The 20,851-nt window shown below is 34.5% G+C and overlaps 1 protein-coding gene across 1 annotated transcript; it reads left to right on the forward strand.

Annotated features, from left to right (window-relative positions):
* Window positions 1–6,177: 6,177 nt before the first annotated feature.
* LOC143073213 (Y+L amino acid transporter 2-like) lies at window positions 6,178–19,670 on the forward strand. Its single transcript, XM_076248575.1, has 10 exons — window positions 6,178–6,916; window positions 7,446–7,571; window positions 8,190–8,289; window positions 8,865–8,909; window positions 9,061–9,184; window positions 10,340–10,443; window positions 16,022–16,118; window positions 17,477–17,626; window positions 18,233–18,410; window positions 18,700–19,670. The coding sequence occupies exons 1-10, from the start codon at window positions 6,283–6,285 to the stop codon at window positions 18,750–18,752; spliced, it is 1,611 nt and encodes a 536-aa protein (XP_076104690.1). The 5' UTR covers window positions 6,178–6,282; the 3' UTR covers window positions 18,753–19,670.
* The last annotated feature ends 1,181 nt before the right edge of the window (window positions 19,671–20,851 follow it).

Raw genomic sequence — 20,851 nt, forward strand, 5'->3', positions numbered from 1 at the left:
TGTCTGTGTCTTAGAGGTAGACATCAAAGAGTGTCAACTGGTTACAACTGTTTTTACCGAAGCCTTTGTAAAGAAGGATAATTTCACTAGTTTAGAATTTTTAACATCAACATTAGTTTTGTAGACGCACGTTTGGCGTAAATACAAAGTTAAATCCTGGTATCTATAATGAGTTCATTTACAACCATTGGGTCGATGACACTGCTGGTGTAGTTTTAATTCCTCGAGGGTATCACCATCCCAGTAGTCAGCACTTCGACATGAATAATCATTGATATGGTCATATTTTAAAATTTACTGTTTACAAAACTTTTGAATTTTTGAAATACTACGGCTTTTCTACCTCAGGAATAGATTACCTTAGCTGTATTTGGCAAAACTTTTAGGAATTTTGGTCTTCAATGCTCTTCAACTTCGTACTTTATTTGGCCTATTTAACTTGTTTTCAATCGGGATTCGAGCGTCACTGATGAGTCTTTAGTAGTCGAAACACGCGTCTGACGTAAATAAAAAGTTTAATCCTGGTATCTATGATGAGATTATTTACAGATGTTCAAATTTAATTCCTTAGAATGAAATTCAAAACAGTGTAGCTGTGGCCATTGATTGACACATTAAAATCATCCATTGACTGGGACAATTTAGGTGAACGTTTGTATGTAACGACCAATGCTCACTATGTACTTTTTAAAGACACTTAAACTATGGGGTCACCAAAGGTTCTCAACACCTAAATAAAGTAATTCGAAAAATTAATCAGAAATAACACGATATTTTGATTTATATCAATTATATAAATCAAAACACAAAGGTTATTCCTGATTAATTTTTCGAATTATTTTATAATTAAAGGCGTTAAGAAACCTTTGGTGACCCCACAGTTTGAATGTCTATCGTAGGTACGTCGTGAACAGTGGTCGTTACAGACAAACGCTCACGTAAATTGTCCCAGTCAATGGATGATTTTAATGTGTCAATCAATGGCCACAGCTACACTGTTTTGAATTTCATTCTATAATAAATTCCCGACTGCATCTCACATTAACACTTTTGCTCCTCACTTAACACTACTACTCCTCGTTATGTATTTTCCATTTACAAAATAAGTAAACATACCCTGTCAACTGTAGCAATAGCACACCATCGAGAAGCAGCATCATCGTTACTCCATACACGAGCAGTAGCAATACCCCATATTAGAGCAGCAGCGGCAAACGTTTCTTTTAAAAGAGTGAAGCCCTCACACCAGTATTAATAGCCTTATCAGTTCCCCTAACCAAATCCCTATTGGAAATATTATACAACAGGGAAACGCATATATCTGTCGTTGTAAATATTCCGTAGAGAGAGAAAAAAGAAAGCCACAGGAAAATATTATTCGTAATTCATTTGAACTCATCTTAGAAACCTCAAACTATGAGTTCGTGACCTTGTGGTTAAGACCAATATCCATAGTGATGAAGGTCCCAAGTCTTCAAGCCCTGGACATTTAAGTACCTTTATAGAGTGATTTTTACTCTTCCAAACACATCTCGGGTACCCATACCGGAGTTTAAACTAGCATAGGTACTTTGGGAGCTTCAGTCAAAGTGACCCACGGCTTTAACTTGGCGATCAGTTTTCAGATATTTCTTCGGTGTGGCTGTTATCACTGAGGAGGAGCCCGATGGTTCTCTCCGAGTACTTCACAGAGGCGGATTTAGGGGGAGGGCCCCCCTTTTTAGAACAAAATTTGGTTGCTTATATAGGGAATCACTGAAGCGTAACGAGATCGGGCCCCACTTATGAAAATTTCTGGATCCGCCACTGCTTCGTCTTCATCCACCACAATAATAGACTTCCTGGTGTCTTAATACTATCTTGGGAATTTGGATGTTTCTGTAACTTCATTGGACTTGAGAACAGAATCTTACAGAAAGCACCAACATCTTCTTCTTTTTGTTGCCGAACTTTAAAAGGTTGACATCACAGAAAATACCTGCATACAGAATTTGACTGATTTTTTTTTGTACAAAATACCTTATGGAGATCCGATGTCCATATACATTACCTTAACAATCGAGGACATTAAAGATAACGGCCTTCTGTCAGTCACATATATGTGACCAGCCACGACATATCCAGGCTTATGGAGGTAGAACGTGACTAGCCACTTCCAGGCTTAGGAGGGTACAGTGTCTAAAATTTGCTTTTTGTATATTTATCTAGAATATTCCGAAACAAAACTCTCTGTCATGTTATTATGACATATTTGTTGTAATAGCAATGAAAAGAGTCATTTCGAATATCGGTATGAAAATGAGACTGTTCTATGACGGCTTTTATTTATTGAAGGCACTAATTTATAAAATACAAAACTATTGTATTTATTGGCTCTTAGTAATGTTCAATAGCGTATTTGAATAAAATTTCAAAGACTTAAATTTACTACAATACAAACAATTCTTAGCTCTATTTTAAAATCTAAAATTGAACTGTGAAAAAAATAATCAAATACACTGCAAGCTTCCCGCTTGGGAACTTTCATTGTTATATCCGGTTGTTATCCCAAGTGGTGAATGAAATACAGTATTTCTTCAAACCAACAAAACTGTTATGATTTTTTCGGTCACATTTCGATTTAAACGACTTGTTATATATTCTTTGGCCTCTTTCCCTATTAAAAGTTCACCCACGACATATCCTGTTGATGATGCGACGGATGGAAAACCTCTCGCCACGATATATCCTGTGTGATGATGCGACGGATGGAAAACTTCTCGCCACGTTATATCCTGTGTGATGATGCGACGGAGGGAAAATCTCTCGCCACGATATATCCTGTGTGATGATGCGACGGATGGAAAACCTCTCGCCACGATATATCCTGTGTGATGATCGGATGTAAAACCTCTTGCCACGACATATTATCTGTGATGATGCGACGGATGGAAAACCTCTCGCCACGATATATCTTGTGTGATGATGCGACGGATGGAAAACCTCTCGCCACGATATATCTTGTGTGATGATGCGACGGATGGAAAACCTCTCGCCACGATATATCCTGTGTGATGATGCAACGGATGGAAAACCTCTCGCCACGACATATCCTGTGTGATGATGCGACGGATGGAAAACCTCTCGCCACGACATATCCTGTGTGATGATGCGACGGATGGAAAACCTCTCGCCACGATATATCCTGTGTGATGATGCGACGGATGGAAAACCTCTCGCCACGACATATCCTGTGTGGTGATGCGACGGATGGAAAACCTCTCGCCACGATATATTCTGTGTGATGATGCGACGGATGGAAAACACCAATCAATCAGTTAACTTATCATGTATTAACAAAATGTATCTAAAATACTAAAATTACGAGGTCCAATTTGTCAGCCGTCATCACGTAAAAACGACGAATCAAAGAATTCAACTTTATATGTAACTAATATAGTTCAAAGGTGTAGATTAAAAATTACACCACTCCAGGACCTTTTGTTTTCCACGTAATTAATATTGCCAATAATTAAGAAGTTCCGGGTCGAGTCCGATACCGATACCAATAGTATATTCACCTTTTACCGATAACCTTATCTGTACGTTCCGCATCTGACAGGCGCACCACCAAACGGTGTATTCAGGATTAATATGCTATATAGTATTACACGGGTCATAATCACAGGGTTGACACTACTTAATTGTCAAATTGTTACCTATTGTAGTGTTTTAATCAGTTAGACTTTCTAAGAAAACAATACGAATACTAAAAATCTGGACTAAAATAAGCCGTATTGGTACAGTTTTCAATTTGTTAGCGGGCATGACGTAAAACAGCCAATCAAAGAATTCAACTTTATTTATAACTAATATAGGACAATGCTGTTGATTAAAAATTACTCAATTCCAGGACCTTTTGTTTTCCAAATAATTAATATTATCAATAATTGATAAGTTCCAGTTCGACGGGTTCAAACAGAAAGATTTGAAAGCAGAGAAAACTGTGTATCTTATAATCGGCATGACTTTAATACTAATACTAAAATAAGGCTTGCGCATAGTTATATACTTTAATTCAGTCACGGACCCGCGATATCACGGGTGTGTTCTAGTAAAGGTTAAAACTTATAAACATAAACTTAAACAAATAAAACAACCATTGTGTTACGACTTTGTACTTCTTTTGTGTTCGTATTCTCTTATGAAGGATGAATATTTCAAACATGTTCAGAACAATTCAATAATACATACAATAGGTCCTGTAATATATATGCCGTACGGGATGAAGGTTGTTGAAAATTTGAGTTACACTGGAAAATGAGGGCATATTGGATTTGGACAGAAATGTGCCTTTACAACAGGACACCTAAGAACCTCTCAAAGAGTGGTTGTGAGGGTTTTTAAAGTGAAATGAGTTACATACATCGTTGAACAGATACCATCCGATTCTGACGATTTGAAGAGAGAGAAAGCCAATTAAAGATCATAATCTACACTAAATAGAATCATATTCAAAACAGTGTAGCTGTGGCCATTGATTGACAACCTTAAATTATCCCATTGACTGGGGCAGATTATGTGAACGTTTGTCTGTAACAACCGCTGCTCACTATGAACTTGTTAAAGGCACTTAAACTGTGGGGTCACGAAAGGTTTTAAATAAAGAAATTAGAAAAACTAATCAGGAATAACACGATGTTTTGATTTATATCAATAATATATATCAAATCATAAAGTTATTCCTGATTAATTTTTCGAACTATTTTAATATTAAAGGCGTTAAGAACCTTTGGTGACCCCATAGTTTAAATTCTATAATAAGTAAGAAGTGAGCAGTTGTCGTTACAGACACACGTTCACCTAATCTGCCCCAGTCAATGGGATAATTTAAGGTTGTCAATCAATGGCCACAGCTACACTGTTTTGAATATGATTCTAGTAGCTACATTTTATAAGGCGTCACAATCAAATAATTAACTATTATCTTAAACTTAGAATATAATGAAATTAAGAAGAATCTGACCTTACATGACTTTGAGTTTTTTCCACCACTTGCCACGTGCTACACCCGTGCTACCTATATCCGGTGGTGATGCTACACAGGGTTTTCCACCACCTAGTGGCTACCTAAATCCGGTGGTAATGCTACACAGTGGGGTTTTTTTCACCACTTTGTGGCTACCTATATCCGGTGGTGATGCTACACAGTGATATTTTCTTCTTCTGCTTCTCTATGTGTAGTTTTCTGTCTGTCTTAAACACTATGTCTTTTTTATTCGTATCTTTGGCACAACATTTTGGAATTTTGGGTCCTCAATGCTCTTTCAACTTTGTACTTCTTTTGGCTTTCTGACTATTTTAATCTGAGCGTCACCACTGATGAATATTATGTAGACGAAACGCGCGTCTGGCGTATCAAATTATAAGCATGGACTTGGTACCTTTCATAATTATTTGCATGTCAAGAGAGAAAATCAGGAATTAAACTAAGTTTTCTTTAATACCATGAGTTCGAATCACTGTATCGTTTTGTTTGGTTTTTTTTGCAGCTCATTGATTCTAGCTGGAGAATATGGACATTTAGTTTTAACAGACAAACACATTATTGCTTCATTACATTCAATGATATACTACTTGGATATTAGATTGAGATCAACGTACCTGAAATGTGAAGGTTGTTACAAGTCTAATGAAAAAAGCGTGAAGTTATCTAGCTGGATAAATGCAACGACATATTATGTTGTACGGATATACAAAAAACAACTACTGAATCATAAGTTTATCGAAATAATCTGCTGTTATAACCCCAATGAGTTTGATGACATACATGGAAATTAAAAAAAATAACACATTACATACTACATCGCAAAAATACAAATATACTAGACATGAATTTGTATATATATATATATATATATGTATATTAGTACATATCATTCGGTTGATGAATCCACTCTCCTCAGTGACGATGACATTTTAATAAATTAAATTATAAAAATGTGTAATGAGAAAAACGACTAATACTTTTTCGGAGAAAATTCAAATAAATGAAATTAAATACGTGATCGAGTAACGAAGAGTTGACTTTAAATTCGATAGAATAACCGGATTTAAATGGCACTCCCCCATTGGTCAATAATTATTTATACAGTATAAATTCATAGGCGATGAACCGGATTCAATTTATATTTCTTACCTTTCGTGTGTTTGTGAAAAGATCTTTCAATAACATTTAAGACTGTAAACGCATCATATCGAAAGGAAAAGAAACTCTGAAATTTAAAGTAAAAAATAACCAAAATGGCAAGATCTAAAAAGAAGATAGAGATTTATGCTACTCCAGAAAGCAAAGAAAATCCAGTGAATTTAGTTTCAATATCAGGACATGAAAATAAGGCATATTTGAATGACAGTACATATGATAATATATCGGACAGCAGTGGGGTTTCTAGCATCGAAGAGTCTAAGAAAGATGATGGAAAGCCACCAGTCGTCGATATTGAGAGAAAAGATAAACATTCGGACTTTCAAATGAAAAAATCATTGAATCTTCTTCACTGCGTTGCTATCATGATTGCTGTGACGGGACATTCCTCAATTTTTATATCTCCTGCTGCAATACTGAAGTCTGCAGGGTCTATAGGCGCATCGTTAATTGTATGGCTTGTTGGCGGACTTATTAATATGATGTTAGCGTTGTGTTTTGCCGAACTTGGAACAATGCTACCAAAAGCTGGTGGTCCGTATGCCTATGTTATGAGGACGTTTGGTCCATTACCAGGCTTCTTAATTTTGTGGGGATATGTTGTTTTAATATCTGGTCCGTTTTGGGCATTTTTATCTTACACCGCAGCTTTGTATATTTTCCAACCATTCTTTCCCGACTGTGAGGCTCCAGACAATGCAGTGAAACTTTTAGCTGGATGGATAATGAGTAAGAATATTTTTGTTTATTCGCTTAATTTCTTTAGCTAGACTGTGTATAAATCAATTATAAAAAAAGTTCAATAAACGAAATAGAAAACAGGCAATAAGGGGTAAAAATCAACACGCCATATCTAGAATTTCAAAGGAGGTTTTACTGGGAAATATAAAAAAAGAGATATGGTATGACTGCGAATGGGACAACTGTCCACGAGGGACCAAAGGACAAGAATTTAAACAGCTATATATAATAACCCTATGTAACAAGAAAAACGTCTTCATTGTTCTTGTGTATTTATTTCTTTATCTTTTCGTTATTAAAAGGACTACAATGTTGTGTTAATTATGTCACTACACATAACAGCAAGAACAAGATAACCTTAGTGTCGAATGCAGTAGTCTTTGGTATCCGCTAACTACTGCTAAAAATAATTCATAACATCTACGCGAGTAAATAAATAAATTTTACTTGTAATCGTAGTTCTGATAAGTTGTGCTGGAAATAAATTGAAACTCAAATTATTGTTTTTGTTTCATAGTAACATTTGTAGTCATCAACTGTGTATACATGAAGTACGTCACCAAAATACAGACGCTGCTTTCCAGTACAAAAGTCTTAGCTCTATTGATAATTATAGCATCAGGGATCGTTAACTTCACACAAGGTATGTTTTCACTAAAACTCAGAATTGAGATTGGAAAAGGGGAATGTGTCAAAGAGACAACAACCCAACCAAAGAGCAGACGTCAGCTGAAGGCATAAATTATTGGCGTCCAGAATATGAACCAGCACTTAGGTATTGAATAATATAGAATTGATAAAATTGTCCGGCTAAAACATCAAACGCTATCCGTTATAAAGTACGGTTTTATACTAATAAGATGTGTATGTATCATAATGATACGACAAATGAAATATATTAGTATTTTTTTTATGTTTGTCGTTAGCTCAAAATTCCAATAGCGATATATGTTTTGCAAAACTAGCTACATGTATAGAATATATTTAGTTAAATGTGATCAAGAATTAACATACATATACAAACAGAAGACAAATAGAGCCTCTTTAATTTAAAAAAAAAAAACGCGGCGACAAGAATTGTCATGATGAAATAACAATGTTTATAGTAACGGATTTCCCCCTATTCACGTTGCACTTCAAACGAGAAGATTTCGTATAAGTGTGTCTTTTTTAATGCTTCTAAACGCAAACGTTGTATGATATATTTCTATCGTTTTAAATAAATGCGTGAATGAACACTTTCACAATATATTTATTTTAGGGGACACTGAAAACTTCGAGGATATTTTTGAAGGAACAACTAAAGAACCAGGAGAATTTGCTGTTGCAATATTTTATTCCATCTTCTCTTACGGCGGATGGTAATGTATTCTATTATAAAAACACATTCGAGTCCAATCTTAAAAACGACAACGGCCCTGTCAGTAGGTAGCGTGCTTGCCTCGAGTGTGGAGCTAGCTCATTTGAGTTGGATCCCCAGCCGAATCACCAAAACACATAAATACTAACTAGTGCATTTGTACTAACATTTGCTGCCTTTACACAATACACGTGACATTTCGGAGAACCAGAAATGCTACTCGGTTTAAGTTCAAATATGTTTCCCATTATATATATTTATAATACATGTCGTCATTCTGAATGCTCATGTAATATTTGCGACTCGACGTAAAGCAGCTATCAATAATCAATTAATAATTAGTTTAAATATATTTATTTATTATGGATTGGGAAACAAGTTTTTGCAACTTATTTTAATCCCTGTTCACTTTGCTGGTACGAGTGCTGCCTTATAGTGGCATTATCCTGCGCTTTTAATCATTAGAACACCAAGACCGTTTAACGTCTCTAAAATGAATAGTGTAATGAATTTTATCTACATACTCAATATATGTATCAAATGTAACCCCGACACATTTTTTTTAATATTCTACAGGCAGGTTATGACCAGTCTAATGGAAGAAGTCAAAAAGCCAGAAAAGTAAGCATCTTTATAATCCTTTTAAAGGTCACTGATTAAAAATCCTGTTAACAATTTCTCTCCATGTGTTTCATAATATAGCCTTTAATACTGGTGCAAAAATTGAAGACGTTCATCTCAACCCCCATTTATTCCCTTTTTTATTTTTCAGAGATTTGCCAAGATCAGTTTTCATCGCCATGATAGCCGTTATAACGAAATATATCCTGGCTAATGTGGCTTATTTCACGCTCATGTCACCTTCGGAAGTTGTCGCATCTAACGCTGTTGCATTGGTAAGTCGTTCATTTGCAATATGTTAGTTCGGTATTTTTGTTATTTTACTTTCTTCATATCTTTGAATAAGCCACATACAAGAAAACCCAGAGGAATACCAAAAAGTATAACCCCTATATTATGTCTAAAATTGTTTTTTATTAGTTTTTATTGGCATTGCACTAACTGTCAGTAACTGCGAGTACTCTCAGGTCTTTTTATTGTTGGGATGAACAAGTACCCGGCCACGTCCACTCTGTGTTTTTGTTAGATGCATATGTATATCCATCTGGTGAGTTAAGCCTTTTTCAAATAACTTTTATAGTTCGTCCTTAAATTGTACTGTCACACCACTGTCCGAGGTCTACATATTCGTTTTTCGTTCATTTTTAGTAGATAAACTATGCCGTAAGTTTCTCGTGCTAATTGTTTTATATTTGACATTTTGGGGTCTTTTATAGCCAACTATGCGGTATGGGCATTGTTCATTGTTGAAGGCCTTACGGTGATCTATATATTATAATAGTTGTTAATTTTTAGTCATTTAGTTTCTTGTGAGGAGTTGTTTCATTGGTAATCATACCACATCTTCTTTTTTCACATTCACGGTGTTGCTTTTGCTTTAGTTTTTAGTACTGTTTAGCACTATTGTATTTAAAATGTCTGTGTTGTCTCGGCCGCTAATTGTCTTTTGTCAGCTTTGTCCTGAAAACCTTGTTTTTGCATTGGTTTTACATTTATGGGTAGAGAATTGCTTATGCCGATGTTTTAGGAATATGCGATTTTTTTATGACAAGACAAGATATATTCACTTATATGATATCGTAAAATGCATAAGACAAAAGATTAAGACAAACCCAATCGAAAGTCGATCTCACGTGATTGATCCAGAAGCACCAAACAGATCCAGCTCCGATAGTGACACCATCATTGTTACTTTTGTAAAAATACGTTTTTTTGATGGGGTTAGTCTTAATATTTTATCTTCTGTGAGTCTGTGTAATGTTTTGTAAACTAAATAATTAGTGGGTTTTTTTTTCGTTGTGTTTTTTGTTGTTTTTGTTTGTTTGTCTATTGTAATGTCGCTTTTATTCTACTTAAACTGATTTTTTTTATGTCTCTTTGGTATCTCTTGTCTCTTTTTTCTCATTAATACACGAAATTTAATGTTACAGGTGTATATTCATCGATTTTACAAACCCTTGACTGTCGTGATATCCGTGTTTGTAGCTCTAACATCCATTGGTGCACTCAATGCCTCCATAATGGGACACTCAAGGTAAGTTGTTTACTTAGAACACTTCAATAAGCACTGGATAACCTGTAAACACGGAAGCGTTTTAAGAGTTTATCTTCAAGTCTGATTTTATGCCCCACCTACGATAGTAGAGCGGCATTATGTTTTCTGGTCTGTGCCTCCGTCCGTCTGTTCGTTCGTTCGTCCAGCTTCAGGTTAAAGTTTTGGTCAAGGTAGTTTTTGATGAAGTTGAAGTCCAATCAACTTGAAACTTAGTACACATGTTCCCCATGATATGATCTTTCTAATTTTAATACCAAATTAATGTTTTAACCCCAATTCCACGGTCCACTGAACATAGAAAATGATAGTGCGAAGTTCAGGTTAAAGTTTTGGTTAAAGTTTTTGGTCAAGGTAGTTTTTGATGAAGTGGAAGTCACATCAACTTGAAACTTAGTACACATGTTCCCTATATGATATGATCTTTCTAATTTTAATTCCAAATTAAAGTTTTGACCCCAATTTCACGGTCCACTGAACATGGAAAATGATAGTCCGAGTGGGGCATCCGTGTACTATGGACACATTCTTGTTTTATTTTTAAAACTCTCATATTCTCTTTTGATTGTTTTAAAACGAAATATGACTAGGACTTTCAATAAGATATCTGCGACATTATTCATCTGATAAATATTAACTAAGCAACAGCAGTTTCCTCTTTTTTTCAATTTGAATTGAAGACTTTCCTTTTTTTTCAATTCGAATTAAGTTTTTACAATTATAATTTAACCCCCCCCCCCAAAAAAAATGTTGTTGTTTTTTCAATTAAAAAGAAAAAAAATTTCATCGGAGTTCAGTATTTTTGTGATTTTACTTTTTACTAAACAACAGCAATGATCACTTCCCTATTTAGTAATTATGTATTATCTCCAGTAACAGGAATTTAGGTTTTCCCCAAATTAATATTCTGATAGTATTAAATTATACCAAAATTGAAATCATGAAAAATCTGATTTTTAAAATTTTTATCAAATATTGATCTAAAAAGTTTTACGTGCATATGAAATGTCCTAAATATTAAAAAAAAAGTTTAAAGGAAAGTATTGGACTTTGCATTTTGAAAAAGTTGACAATCCGAAGAATCTAAGATACATAGAATCTCCTATTATAGGTTAAAAATTATGAACTCGACAATTTTAACTTTTAAAACACATATTTACACCATATACGTTAAAATGCATGTTTAGTTTACAAATATGCTAATGATAGCTGATATGGGTGTGTACAAATATGTGTTCTACCACATCCCGGAAGAACCTATTCACTAAAATTTACCTGAGAAAAAAGGACATGTTCTAAATGTTGACCATCCCGTATATATCGATCTCATTGGATTAGAAAATGTATACGAAAACAAGGAAGTTTGATATAAGTACACTCATTGGAATATCAATACACGTATTGATCCCTACAGTAGATGCCTTTTCTATTTCAAAACGAAAAGAGTGTAGCACAATTTATGTGTCACAAAATCATATATCTACCATTCATTTTGTTTTGTTTTAATGTTACATCATTTAAGTTATCTTCATATAAGTTATCAAATAAGTCTACTCACTGTATCTAACTGCTCTACATCTCGCACAAACTCCGTATTGCGCCTTTTAGGGGTATATCTGAAGTTTATACTTACGAACATAAAGTTAAAAATACAGCTTTCAACGAATTCATTATAATTTGCAAATATATAATATCCCTCTTTTCTCGCGTGACAGATTCAAAATCGATTTATAGGGGCATGTTTGAAATAACTTACTAGGGCAAATTCAAAATCTAAAGAAAAAAAACTGTTGATTCAGTGGACATAAAAACGAACTAAAACAACAATTATCGTTTGATGCTGTATATCATATTTGTTTTTCTTCGTTTAATAATTTTACGTCTATCAGGTCGGTATTTTTTTTCGTTAGGAATGTTTTACATTTGTCATGTAAGGAATATGTTTCTATATGCTATGGCTATGGGTTTGGCTCATTTATTTTTAAGGCCATACGGAGGTAAAAATGATTTCGTCTGCTTAATTTGATCTCCAGTAGAACGGTGTTTCATTGGTAATCATATCATATCTTCTTTTTTCTTAACAGTAAAAACTAGTCGCCTCTCCAAATAGAATATTGACTGTCTGTAACTGCGAGTACTCTCATATCAGTAATGAGGGTCTTTTTGTTGTTGGGATAAACAAGTACCCAGCCACGTACACCCTGTGTTTTTGTATAGGATGTATTACTATTTGTATCCATCTGATGAGTTCCGCCTTATTCAACAGATTTTTTTTAGTTCGTTTTCATTTTTATGCAGTTAAGCTGCATTATGCGAGCACCCTAGATTTGTGTTCTACCCAATAAATGCTGAAATACTTGCCATTGTTATTATCTAGCTCGCTACTATGTTATATTATAACTAATTGAACACTTTTTTAATACTTTTTATTCTGGATTACAAAAAATATGACCAGAAAAACCTTAAATGATCGTCGATTTATCCAAAAGTTTTAAAGTTACACATAGGAAGTAGTGCTTATTAAGAATCCTTGTGTAGTTCATTATGACTTGTGCTTTTAGCTAATATAAGATGTCAAAGAACAATTGAATGAAATATTTAATCGCCGAAAATCTCTTAAGACAAGTAGTTTAGATTTCCCAAATGACAAAAGTCGTAGGAATATTGTTTGTCATCAATACGTAGTACAACTACGTCAGTAGTCTATTATATGATAAGTTCAAGTGTTCATGCTGTTGGCGGCATTTTCAAATTAGAAAAAGAAATTTTCGTAGCTTTTCAATTTGGAGGCAAGTGTGCAAATTAGCGGTGGTCCGAGGTCCGCGACCTTCCACTTTTGCAAGCGGAATTTCGAATAGGATAGTTGGTTTCTAGCTACGCCCGACGTAGTCACCTTCCACTTGAAAGAAAACAAGAAATTACTTTGCAAATCTTTTCACCATGTTCACCAAAGTCTCCAATTAAACGAGCTAAAAACTTATTTTTATCATTATTAGTCATGACAGCGATGTTCATTTTGTTCAACCGCTAGCTTTATGCAGAAAATCGCCGACAAATATTGTATAAATTCGAGTAAAATCGTATCTGATTGACACAAACAACATTGTAAACACATAACAATGGCGGCCGTGAAGACCAAATTTTATAATATCGGATCCGATTCCGGAAGCGGATAAGGGTAATTCCGGGTTTGGCGATCATTTACAAAATAAATCCAAGCAGGTGAAACAACACATCTATGCATGGTAAATTAATGAATATAAACACTAGAATTGTAAACCAAAAGATATATGTAAAAGAAAGAAAAATCAGAAAAATATTTTATTCAGAAACTCAAAATTACTTTTTGACAAATTTTTAATTTACAAATCCAATACAAAGTGACAGCTTGGAACAGTATATCAAACAATATACATGTTCATGGCCACAGTCTAAATTTTCTTTATAAATGATAAATGATGATAATGCATGTGAGATGCTTTTAAAGTGTAAACATATTACTGCAATTTTGAAGGGTTATTTGTTTTTCTCAATTTTGAAGGGTCAATTAAAGTAGCTGAAAGTTTCTTTCTTTATTTTCACAAATAATGCAACTATATTATATATACCTTAATGTAAGTAAATCATATGATATATAGGTGGTATTCTTTGGGTCACTCTACCCCCTCCTGTTTGATAACTTGGAAACGGTCGAGCTCCCCACCCCTAAACCATATGAGGGGCAGATCCAGGATTTTAGGTTAGGAGGGGTGCAAACTTAAATTTTTGCCGAGCAGAGCGAGGCTAGAAAAATTTGAGGTAAAATTATCGGAATATTCTTTATTAAGCTAAGAACAACCCATGCTTTGCAAATTTAAGGGGTGGGCAAGCCCGCAACCCTCCCCCGTCTGAATCAACCCCTGCATATATTCAAGTATAGGACAATATAATAAATAAAAAATGAAATATAGGGGGAGTCCCTGGAGTTACCCCACCCCCTTCTGTTTGAGAACTTGGAAACGGTCGAGATCCACACCCCTTAACCATATATATTCATGTTTGTGACAATATGAAAAATCAAATGAAATATAGGAAGAGTCGCAGGGGGTCACCCCACCCCTCCTGTTTTTAGAATTTTAAAAATGGTCGAGATCCCCACTCCTAAACCATATATATTCATGTATGGGACAATATAACAAATCAGATGAAATATAGGGGGAGTCCCTTGGGTCACCCCACCCCCTTCTGTTTGAGAATTTGAAACCTCGTTGAAATCGCCACCCCTTAACCATATATATTCATGTACGGGACAATATAACAATTCAAATGAAAGATAGGGGGAGTCCCTGAGGTCACTGTTCTACCTCCTGTTTGAGAACTTGGAAATGGTCAAGATCCTTACCCCTAAACCATATATACTCATGTATGGGACAATATAACAAATCAAATGAACTATAGGGGAAGTCCCTGTGGTCACCCCAACCCTCCTGTTTGAGAATTTGGAAACGGTCGAGATCCCCACACCAAAACAATATATATTCATTAATGGGCCAATATAACTAATTAAATGAAATATAGGGGGAGTCCCTGGGGTCACCCTACCCCTCCTGTTTGAGAACTTGGAAACCAATGAGATCCCAACCCCTAAACCATACAGTGTATATATTCATGTATGGGACAATATAACTAATAAAATGAAATGTAGGGGAAGTCTCTAGGGTCACCCTACCCCCAGTGGCGGATCCAAAAAGTGGGGCCCACTGACCGACCTTAGTGGGGCCCGTTCCAGTGGTTCCCTATATAAGCAACCAATTTTTTTCCCAAAAAGGGGGGGGGGGGTGGGGTGGGCCCCCTGCCCCCCTAAATCCTCTGCCTACTTTGAGAACTTGAAAACCGTTGAGATCCCCACCCCTACATTATATATATTCATATGTATGGGACAAAATAACAAATCATTTACATTTACTATGGGCAGGTCAGTCAGACCTCACCTTTGATCCCTGTTGTAGTGAACATTTGTCTGATTCGTGTCTCATAACTTTTGTACTATAGAACACAAACTCAGTTTTCTTTCCAGGGAAACCAGTCCATTCATGCTATTACATGTTCATACTAAGTCAAATTGAACTTCTAGCAGTCAAATAAAACCAAGGTTAACTACCAAGTAGAACAACTGCAATCATTGGGAACTTGTACCACTGCAGACTCACCATAAAAAAATATACATTGATATATGCATTGCTTTTGAAACCTTGATAACATGTAAATTATTTGCCTTAATAAATAAATCATTAGATAAACATGAATGTACTATATATGAATGTTTAATGTTGAGGCAACATTGCCACAGTTTTCATAATTACGGTTGCCTTGGTTTTTGGTTAACTGCCTTCAGCGCTTACAGCGCTTTGATTATGTTATACAGCTGTAAATCATGCTGATATGTCTACAATAGGAAGAAAAAGATTCATATATACAATGTTGACAAACAACGTAGGTACACAAACTCAAGAAGTTAGAAATACGATTTAGACATAAAAAATCACAAACCTTTAAAACTAACAGAAATCTTTTCTTACAGGCTGATATTCGCTGGTGCTCGTGTGGGACATATGCCTACTATCTTGGGTATGATACATAAGAAATATTTGACTCCATGGCCAGCGATATTTTTGCTTGTAAGTAACTTTATAAAGAAAATCTATTGTTGATTAGGAATTTGTTTTTGGTTTTTTTCAAATGCAACAAAAGTAGAAACTATTGTGCATGAAAATTTTGACCATTTGAATGCAACACTGTCAACTAAAAATTGCAAGATTTGGATTTTGATGTAACATAGCAAACACAAATGTGCAGTACTGATTAAAATCTGTGCTTACTTGTTTGGATATGCGACATGTTATTTCATGATTTTTGTTGTGTTTTAATTTTTGTGTGACTAGATTGTTGATTCATGTAGATTGTATAAAGGTACACTTCAACTCCATTATAAGCACTTCAGTGTTTAGACGAACTATCATGGGTATCGTCGTATCATAGATTATCTGTTTACATACCTAAATTGTTTGAAATACCGAGGATTTTGATACCGGGTAGCTGTAGTTTTAGTTTGCAAAACATTCCGGAACAATGGGTCCTCGATGCTGTTCAACGTCGCATTTTATTTGGCCTTTTATTTGTTTATTCGAGCGTCACTAATGAGTCTTTTATTAACGAAACACGCATTTGACGTATACATTTATAAGCCTGTCTGGTATCTTTCGATGTGGTTTTTCATGCATTTTTTCCAGTATCAAATTACAAATTACAAAGTATATTTGAAAATAAAAGAAGTATTTATTGAACGTGAAAAGTATACATCAACGTTCATTTAAAATTGTCAAGTTTCTATGCGTGTTGCATGAACATGAATACTTTCAAATAGCAATCTTTGTGCAGTCAATACGTATCCATGCAATCTCTTTTCTGAACCCTTTGTTAAATTTGTATTAGTTGAAGTCCATCGAGTGTGGTTTAGCCATTCGTTTTTGATGCGTTTTGTTATTTGATTTTGCCATGTGATTATGGACTTTCCGAATTGATTTTCCTCTGAGTTCAGTATTTTGTGATTTTACTTTTTAGTATGTGAACTAGTACCCATTTTTGTCGAGGGGCCAAATGAAGCACGCCTCCATGTGCGGGATTTTCTCGCTGTATTGTAGACCCATTGGTGGCCTTCGACTGTTTTTAACTCCTTGGTCGGGAGTCTCTTTGACACCTTCCCCATTTCCATTCTCAATTTAATTGTTAGGAGAAATCTCTGCTTTGGTAGTGTCCTGGATATCAGATTTATTTGCTGCCATTAAAATAATTATGACGTCTTGAAATGCTATTATTTTTTTTTCTTTGACGCCTTACATCGCAGGAAAGTGTCAAAGCAAAACTTCAAAATAGCCTTCCAAAACGTCATAATTATTTGGACTAGTCACAATGTTGTTTTTGTGGTACTCTCAAGACACAACTTTTGGTTCAAATTACTAGAGATTTTACATTTCAGTTGGCATGGGGATTGACAATGCTATACACAGGAGGAGTGACCGATATGATGGAGTTTATCAGTCTATTTTCAACGATAATGGGAATCGCTGTTGTATCCTCATTGTTATACTTAAGAATAACAAAACCAAAACTACCAAGACCGTATCAGGTAATTTATCATGTAAATATTGTGTAGTGTATTTAGCATTTTACACACAGCATGTATGCACCAACAATATATGTTGTTCATTTCTAAACTTTGAAAGCAGATTACAAGTAGTTTGGTATGACATTAAAATGATTTATTTTGAAACCGAATGTATTTTATTTCCTCTTTAAAAATAGAAAATCGAGAAGATGAGGTAACTCCCCACAAGAGAAAAATAGCAAGAAGTATATGTTTTTATTTCGCGTTGAAACATCTAGATATATAACTCAAACGTGTTGCCTCTTGATTATTTTGACGAAGTCTAAACATGTTACAAATGTAAATGAAGACACAATCAAAATGCAACGACTGGAAATAATATGTGAACATAGACAGTTGGTTTTTCCCATTTGGATGGTTTTACACTAGTAATTTTTGGGGACCTTTATAGCTTGCTGTTCGGACGGTGTGAGCCTAGGCTCCGTGTTGAAGACCATACCTTGACCTATAATGGTTTACTTTTATATATTGCGACTTGGATGGAGAGTTTAATCTCATTGGCACTCATACCACATCTTCCTAAATCTATATAGGAGAACATTCTAATCTTGTAATTGTAAATTTCAGACCATGCTGTTTGTGCCTGTTTCTATGTTCATAGTCAACATCGCAGTGCTTGTACTAGCGATATACCAAAAACCTCATAAGATGGGTATAGGACTAGCAATCTTGTTTTCTGGAATACCAATCTACTGGTTTGGTGTACTGTGGAATCCTAAACCATTGCCTTTTAAAGAACTCACAGGTAATTTAACCGTAATTTCAATTAATAAGAAAATAATCCCTAGTTCAATTGTAAAACGATTATCATAAAGCAGTTTTACAATCCGAAAACAGATGGAAAGACTTTCTTAAAATTAAAACATATTCCTTTAACTTTTGAAAATAAAATTGACCAAGAGTAAAAAATAAAAGTTTGAGATAGAAATCTTTGAAATCTTCTAGACTCTATGTACTTTTTTTAAATTGTTGTATTTCAATTTTCACTTAAAGATGATTTATGTGCTTTTTAAAATAACGTTTTCTTCTTTCAGAGTCTTTAACAGTCTTTATGCAGAAGATTCTTATGATTGAGAAAACGTCTTGATGTCATCCTGTATATTATAGACATCCGATGCGTATCTTAAACACAGTGAATTCATGTTATCGACAGTAATCTGTAGTGAAACTTTTTAGAGGTCGATGTATGTGGAAAGATCCCCCCTTATATCAAAAGCGTTTTATTTTCTGTCTGTTTTTCCTGTTCCTGTTTGTAACGTGGGAAGTATGGGAAAACTTATCCGTGACCTGTCAATCTGCCAACTATTGGGGTATTTTTTATGCATTTTCATTTTCATTTTTAACACAGTAATACGGATACACATGTACCACACCAGAATAATACAGAAAAACCATTTACATCGTACATCTTTCGACGAACTGTGAACAATATGAAAAATCTTTATTGAAAATGTTGCAGGCGCTACCAAAGTCTTTCAATTAACTATGACGTCATACACCACAAGTCTTTCAATCAAATGTCTTTCAATAGATTAACTTTATATGTGTTAGTTTATATGTTATACATTTTAAGTGCAGTCTTTCAAACAAATGTCTTTCAGTATATTACATGTAACTTTATATGTGTGCATTATAACTATTAGTTTATATATTATACTTTAAGTGAAGTATTTTAAACAAATGTCTTTCAATATATTAACTTTTATTTTTGAATAATAACTGTTAGTTTGTATGTTATACTTTGAGTGAAGTCTGTCAAACAAATGTCTTTCAATAACTTATATTTTTTGTATTAAAACTGTTTGTTTATATGGTATACTTTAGGTGAAGTCTTTCAATATATTAACTTATATTGTTGCTATAAGTAACTGTTAGTTTATATGTTATACTTTAAATGAAGTCTTTCAAACAAATGTCTTTCAATATAATAACTTATATTTTGCATTTTTACTGTAGGTTTATATTTTATACTTTGAGTGTTTATAGAATAGATGAATCGAAATTATCACAAGTATTATTGTTTTGAATTTCACTGAACCCTAAGCTATAACTTTTTTGTCGAAAAAGACAACGATTGATAGACCAGAACACAATTCTATGTAATATCAAACAAAAACATCTCAAAGATATTTAGCGTACAATTGACTTTTAGTGTATTGTCAACAATGCCTATGACCTAGCATTATACAGCAGTTTTACGTAGACACAAATTCAATCTATGAACAAAAATAACTAAAATCTGAGTTACCTCCAGACTCCAATATCATAGGTCTACTCTTCATTCTGGCTAAATCATTGAAACGGAACGTATTTCAGTACGCCAGACCTCATAATATCAACAGATAAAAAAAATCAAATGAAATTTCTACATGCACGAGGAATTCGCTATGCTAATTATATTCTTCAATGATAACGATAGGAGCTATGTCATGCATAAAAACGGTGTTAAATATATGCGTAGATAAAAAGAGGGCAACTATAAACAGTTAGTCCAAGAAAAATAGACCAAGGTGGTAAATAAAACAAAGGAAAGGCAAGTAGTCCTCAAAAACGGCATAGACAACTAAAAATTAAGCAACATGAACCAACCTTAAACTGAGAATAAACTCAGCCGCATTGGAAGGATAAGTTGTTCCTGCTTGCGCAAGGGGCACCCGTCGATTTGCTCTTGACGAGTAAAAAGTTAGATAATTCTCTTTGGATGTTTCACAATCGATAACAAGAGGGCATCATTATGGCTAGAAGTGAAACATATCCGTGGTCAACTGCAGATATTTTCCGTAACAATTTATCAAAATCTTCATATTAAGCAGCAGCCATCAAGGAAATTATAGTAAGAAACGCAAGTCCTTAAACATTGGATTAACTTGGGAGATCTGAACAGCATTCCTTTAAACAACACTAAAGATGCGTCTAGTCGTCACATTGAAATAATGAAGCTGTACTACAACTACGATACAGAAGAAGGCACTTGGCGTTAGTTTTATTTGAACTTGATAAAACTGACGATACAAAAAGTTTTAAAGTAACAGCTATGATGACGTCTTCATTTTCCTTGGCATGTTTTCTCGCTGGTACATCTCATGATATGAAACAAGTAACAATGTTCGACCTTGACGCTTGTTTCAAAATTTAAGATACTAGACTAACAAAAGTAAATAGATATAAGATGTGGTATTAGTGCCA

Source organism: Mytilus galloprovincialis, chromosome 4 (genome assembly GCF_965363235.1).
Source record: "Mytilus galloprovincialis chromosome 4, xbMytGall1.hap1.1, whole genome shotgun sequence".
Taxonomy (NCBI): Eukaryota; Metazoa; Mollusca; class Bivalvia; order Mytilida; family Mytilidae; genus Mytilus; species Mytilus galloprovincialis.